At 50.8% G+C, this 6,000-nt stretch overlaps 1 protein-coding gene across 1 annotated transcript in view; it reads left to right on the top strand.

The window, feature by feature from the left end:
- Positions 1 to 700: 700 nt before the first annotated feature.
- Positions 701 to 6,000, top strand: part of LOC146839455 (double C2-like domain-containing protein beta) — a 452,840-nt gene continuing 447,540 nt past the window's right edge. The window contains exon 1 of the mRNA XM_085651504.1: positions 701 to 2,307. Coding sequence (XP_085507630.1) covers positions 1,989 to 2,307 — 319 coding nt within the window. The 5' untranslated portion in view covers positions 701 to 1,988. The remainder of the gene's footprint in view (positions 2,308 to 6,000) is intronic.

Raw genomic sequence — 6,000 nt, 5'->3', positions numbered from 1 at the left:
TCCCTCCCCTTGGGTGGTGTCCCTCCCCTTCCCTCCCCTGTCCCTCCCTTTGAGTGGTGTCCCCCACCTTGGGTGGTCTCCCTCCTCTTGGGTGGTGTCCCTCCTCCCCTCGGCTGGTGCCCCTCTCCTTGGCTGGTGTCTCTCCCCTTGGGTGGCGTCCCTTCCCTTGTATGGTGTCCCTCCCCTTGGGTGGTCTCCCTCCCATTGGGTGGTGTCTCTCCCCGTGGGTGGTGTCCCTCCCCGTGGGTTGTGTCCCTCCCTCCCCTTGGCAGGTGTTCCTCCCCTTGGCTGGTGTCCCTCCCCTTGGGTGTTGTCCCTCTCCTTGTGTGGTGTCCCTCCCCTTGAGTGGTGTCCCTCACCTTGGGTGGTCTCCCTCCTCTTGGGTGGTGTCCGTTCCCTTGGGTGGTGTCCCTCCCTTGGGTGGTGTCCCTCCCCTTCCCTCCCCTGTCCCTCCCCTTGAGTGGTGTTCCTCACCTTGGGTGGTCTCCCTCCTCTTGGGTGGTGTCCGTTCCCTTTGGCTGCTGTCCCTCCCTCATGGAGGGCAGTTGCTCCAATGGTCACAGTGGGGGGAGGGTGGTGCCAAGCCCCAGGTCTTGGTGCTCACTGTGGGGACCCAGCTGTGAGTGTTTGGGTGGAAGGTTTGTCATGTTCCTTGTCCTTGCACTACATTTCTCCTTAACTGAACTTCTCACCCAGACACCATCTCAGGGAAGGCTGGCTCAGGAACCTGACGGCCGAAGTCAACCTTCTTCGCAGGCTGAGCCCCTCCCACCAGAGGAGGGGGCCATGAGCCCCCAGGACCCAAATCAGGACATTTACGTCTGAACCTGTCTGGGGGCAAATCCAGAAACTTCCTCCTGTGACTCTTCAGTCGGTGATCTTGGACACCTTCCTTCTGTGTGATCCTTTGAGGGGCAAAACCCATATCCTCGACGTCTGCGTGAGTCAACGGAACCAACACTGGTCACTTCCTTAACTGACGACCCTGTAAGGAGGTGGATAGAGGCGCTGCTTCTTGGCGCTTGAGTTCAGGTGCTTCCGTTTCCTGTGACTCTCCGGATGTCAATGCAAGCGCCTCCATGTCTTGTGAGTCCAACAATCTCAGTTTAGGCGCAGGCGCTTCTTGGAACTTGCCATGTATCTGGATCCAGCAACTTACTAGCCCTGCCGTTCCCCAAAGCCAAGTCACGGCACCACCTCTTCTTGAACTTTTCCAAGTGCTTCCTCGTCCTGTGACCCCCCAAAGCTCACTCACAGCACAGTCTCTCAGTTAGACTTTGTAAAGAGGCGAATGAGAATCCGACACTTCCTGGCCCTTTAAATCTTTACTATTTGCAGCAAAGCGTCTCTCTTTGTGTCCTTCCAGTTTCTACATTTACTTCTCGCTGTTAAAGGAACTCACTGCTAATACTTCCTTCTCCTGTGACTCTCCCAAGAAGTCAGGGGCATCCTTACCTTGCTGCTGTGGAAGGAGCTGAGTTCAGACACTTCTATGCAAACCTTCAGAAAAGCCTATTCAACTGCTTGTAAACGCTGCCCCATAATCTTCATCTAGAAACATCTTCTAGCAGCTCTCCAAAGAATTCAATGCTCCTCTCCAGTGACTTTCTTCCTCACCTCAGGACACCCTCTGGCTTGGAACTCGGCAAGTGATTTAATTAAAAATTTCCTGCTCTCTCTTTGTGTCCGTTGAATTTAGAGATCTTCCAACTCGTAGCTGTCTATGGATTCATTCCAGACCCGTCTTCCTCTATGACTGTCGTGTTTGGATCTGGGAACCCTCAGATTTACTTACCTCCAAGCTGTTGGATCTAGTTGTTGGATCCAGAGCTTGTCCAGTCTGTGACTTATAGACTTTCTCCATTCAGAAACCATTGTTTCTGCAGGAGGGAACACTTTCAATTCTCCTCCTTGATTCTTTTTTTTCAATAAAATTGGCTTTGGCCATCCTTGGTCCTGCTGACCGCTGACCACGCCAATTTTTCCTCATGACGGTCCGAAGGGCAGAGAAGGTCAGTATGCAGGAACACATGGCCATCAACGTCTGTCCTGGGCCAATCCGGCCCATCAAGCAGATCTCGGACTACTTCCCACGGTTCCACAATTTTCCACCGGGGATCATCAGGCCACGGCCGGCGCCCACCCGCCCCGACGATGAGGGAGGAGGGGAGGATAAGGAAAGCCGAAGGAGCTCCACTGGAGGGGACATGTCCCCATCTGGCGAGGACGAGGAGGAGAGGAGGAAAGAGGAGCGGGAGAAGGAAGCGGCCCAGGAGGAAGAGGAAGGCTACGACTCGGATGACTCAAGTAAGTCTATTAACTTACCGCATGAGGGAGCGTTCACAGTGGCAAATACATGGTGGATTATTGTACAGTGTGGCACAAAAGGAGACTTTCTAGCAACATCCTCTCTTGTTCCACCAGATACATTCACATGAGTTTGACTCTATGGTAGATCTTGCTTGTAATGGGTGATGTACAGTGCAGTAGTAAGCTGAACCGTAAGTTCATCTTGGTTTACTAATGTTTCTATATCCTTTATATATGAAAACATCAGTATGATTTGTTTTTATTTATGTTTGCATAAGTCATAATATTGGCTATAACAATACATGTCTTTACTCAATCCCTGTCTCATTCCACTCTTTTCCACAACATCAAAATATTTATATTTCAATGAAGTAACTAGATGTTTTTATAAACAACTCTTTCAGGATATACAATCTGTAGTAAAACTCATATTTTAGTGACCCATTCAGTAAAAAAGCTTAGTGACTGCATACAATTTCACACCCTGTGGAAGCACTGATTTGATAATTCCGTATAGTGTTATAATTCAACACGTTTCAGCATATCGCTTCATTTGTTTTGCCTTCTCGTGGTGCTCTCTGAGTTTTGATTTACATTGTTGACTTATCATTTATTGGCTTGCAATAGTTACTCCAATGCTAAGTGTTACAACTCTAGATATGTTTTTCTGTTTTGTCAGTACTGAATAGTGAATTTCATTGTAAATCATAACATTGAAATATTTGTTGGGTATAAAGGAGGGTTATTTTTAAAAACTGATTTTATATGCTTTGTTATAAAGTGGGAAACGCATCACCACAGCTGCTTCAGTGTATCCACACATCAAACCTTGGTGCTGAAGCGTGCAGAGTCAGGGCGAGTTGTATACATGCATTTGTAGCGATGCACATGTGCCGAGGCACCTCCCACGTCTGTCCCAGTCCATATACTAGGCAGTAACCATCCGCACGACATAGAGGAAGTCCACAAGGTGTTCTTTGTTTCTTATTATGTATCCTTTTATTTTCGCCACAATCCAATCACAGCAACAGAAAGCCAACACGTGTTTCGTCCGAATTGACTTTCTCAAGGCTGCAAACAATTATGGATATGCATTAAAACAAAAATCCTAGAAAATCATTTATTATAAAAGTTAAAAATTAAAAATTGACATTGGCACAAAGGCCCACATTTTTAGACTTGTATCCACTTAGTAAAAACCACAAACCATATGCATATCCATAATTGTTTGCAGCCTTGAGAAAGTCCATTCGGTTGAAACGTGTCGGCTGCCTTTTGCTTCTGATTGGATTGTGGCGAAAATAAAAGGATACATAATAAGAAACAAAGAACTCCTTGTGGACTTCCTCTATGTCACGATGATGGTTACTGCCTAGTATACGGACAGGGGCTGACTTGGGAAGGGCCTCGGCATATGTGCATTGCGTTTGTGGTTTTCATCAGGGGATTGTTGTCTCCTTGGAGAGCCAGTTTGGTCTTCCAAGGGCGGAGGGAGGCCTAATGCCTGGAGAGCTCCGAAATATACTAAGTTATTGAAAATTATTTTCCGATAAATTATGTGGATGGGTGTGCATTTGTAATTTGGCAACTCTGCCTTGTTCTTCTGTGTAGTAAACACGCGTTTGTAGTGACTGAAACATATTTTGCTAAGGGAAGCTCTCTAGAAATATCAATTAATAATCAATGTAACAAACTTGAAAAAATCGCTGGAAAAACTTCAAGGAGTTGTGGTTCCAATTCAAGGCCCAGAGACCATTTCATAGGGCCTCAAATATAACTTTATCACCCATGACATCACAGACGGCATTAGCGGTGACGGTACATATGACGTCAACGACATGACGAGATGGAAATGTTTTCAGAACTCACCTGTTTACGGACGGGGTGAAATGCATGCTGCCTTCTTCTGCAGTTAAGGCCTGCCTGGACCTCCAGGTGCTGAGTGTGGGGTGCTTTTACATTTAATGGCTTTGAAGATGTTTGCACTTGTGTGTTTGCTTCTGTGTACAATCTGTGTGATCCCCTTTGCAGCAGTGGTACCGCGGAGCTCAGATCCCTGCAGCCTGTCTGAGGGCTACAGCCAGCGGTTTGGTGGTTTTGTACAGCTATATATAGATTCACAAGTACAAGGATGTACGCGCCTCCACCCCCAGCATATGTTTGGCACAGAACTGAAACACGTCTAGCAGGCACTGGGCACAGACGTGACCTTAGGGGTGCCCTATGTCAGTACCGAGCCCTTCACCTTGATGCCTGGAAGCCACACAGTGATGTCATGGTCTGCAGCTCTGCACTGTGTCAGCTCTTCGCCAGATGTGGCCTTGGACAGCGACCAGTGAACGGGGCCTGGTCCCTAGCGCTGCTGGACAGTACCTGTGGCTGCGTCCAGCCAACAGTGAGCAGAGGACGTGTCCTCTTCCCAGTACCGCAGTATCTAACCCCCCCCCCCCCCCACGACCCCCCACGCACAACAGCATCTGGAAAGGCCATTTCAGTCCACAGACCCACCTATGCACTGACTTTGGTCGTCTCCAGCAGGCTGTGGGCACAGTGCTTAGACGATGGTGCCAGTCCACCTCAGTCCACTAGCCACAGATGCATGTCTTAGCTAGGTACAAGGGAAGGCTGGACTGACGACTCCCTCAGCCCACAGCCCAGGGTGCAGGGCTTACTGTGGTTGCTTGCCAGGGCCATCAGCCGTACTGTCCACCGCACACAACCCGCTGCCATGCACAGTACTGATCTGCACACACCTCCCTGCGGACATGGCAGGGCCTTCAGCGCACTGTCCACCACACACATCCCGCTGCCATCCACAGTACTGATCTGAGCACACCTCCCTGCGGACAGGGCAGGGCCTTCAGCGCACTGTCCACCGCACACAACCCGCTGCCATGCACAGTACTGATCTGAGCACACCTTCCTGTGGACAGGGCATGGCCTTCAGCGCAATGTCCACCACACACAACCCGCTACCATGCACAGTACTGATCTGAGCACACCTCCCTGCGGACAGGGCGTGGCCTTCAGCGCACTGTCCACCGCACACAACCCGCTGCCATGCACAGTACTGATCTGAGCACACCTTCCTGTGGACAGGGCATGGCCTTCAGCGCAATGTCCACCACACACAACCCGCTACCATGCAAAGTACTGATCTGAGCACACCTCCCTGCGGACAGGGCGTGGCCTTCAGCGCACTGTCCACCGCACACAACTCGCTGCCATGCACAGTACTAATCTGAGAACACCTTCCTGCGGACAGGGCGTGGCCTTCAGCACACTGTCCACCACACACAACCTGCTGCCATGCACAGTATTGACCTGCGCACGCCTCCCTGTGGACAGGGCAGGGCCTTCAGCCGGAGTGTCCACCGCACACAACCCGCTGCCATGCACAGTACTGATCTGAGCACACCTCCCTGCAGACAGGGCGTGGCCTTCAGCGCAATGTCCACCACACACAAACCGCTGCCATGCACAGTACTGATCTGAGCACACCTCCCTGCGGACAGGGCATGGCCTGCAGCGCACTGTCCACCGCACACAACCCGCTGCCATGCACAGTACTGATCTCAGCACACCTCCCTGCGGACAGGGCAGGGCCTTCAATGCACTGTCCACCGCACACAACCCGCTGCCATGCACAGTACTCATTTGCACACACCACCCTGCGGACGGGGAAGGGCC

This window comes from Triturus cristatus, chromosome 4_1 (genome assembly GCF_964204655.1).
Source record: "Triturus cristatus chromosome 4_1, aTriCri1.1, whole genome shotgun sequence".
Lineage (NCBI taxonomy): Eukaryota > Metazoa > Chordata > Amphibia > Caudata > Salamandridae > Triturus > Triturus cristatus.
Note: the sequence above shows the minus strand (reverse complement) of the source record. Positions and strands in the feature narration are given on the sequence as shown.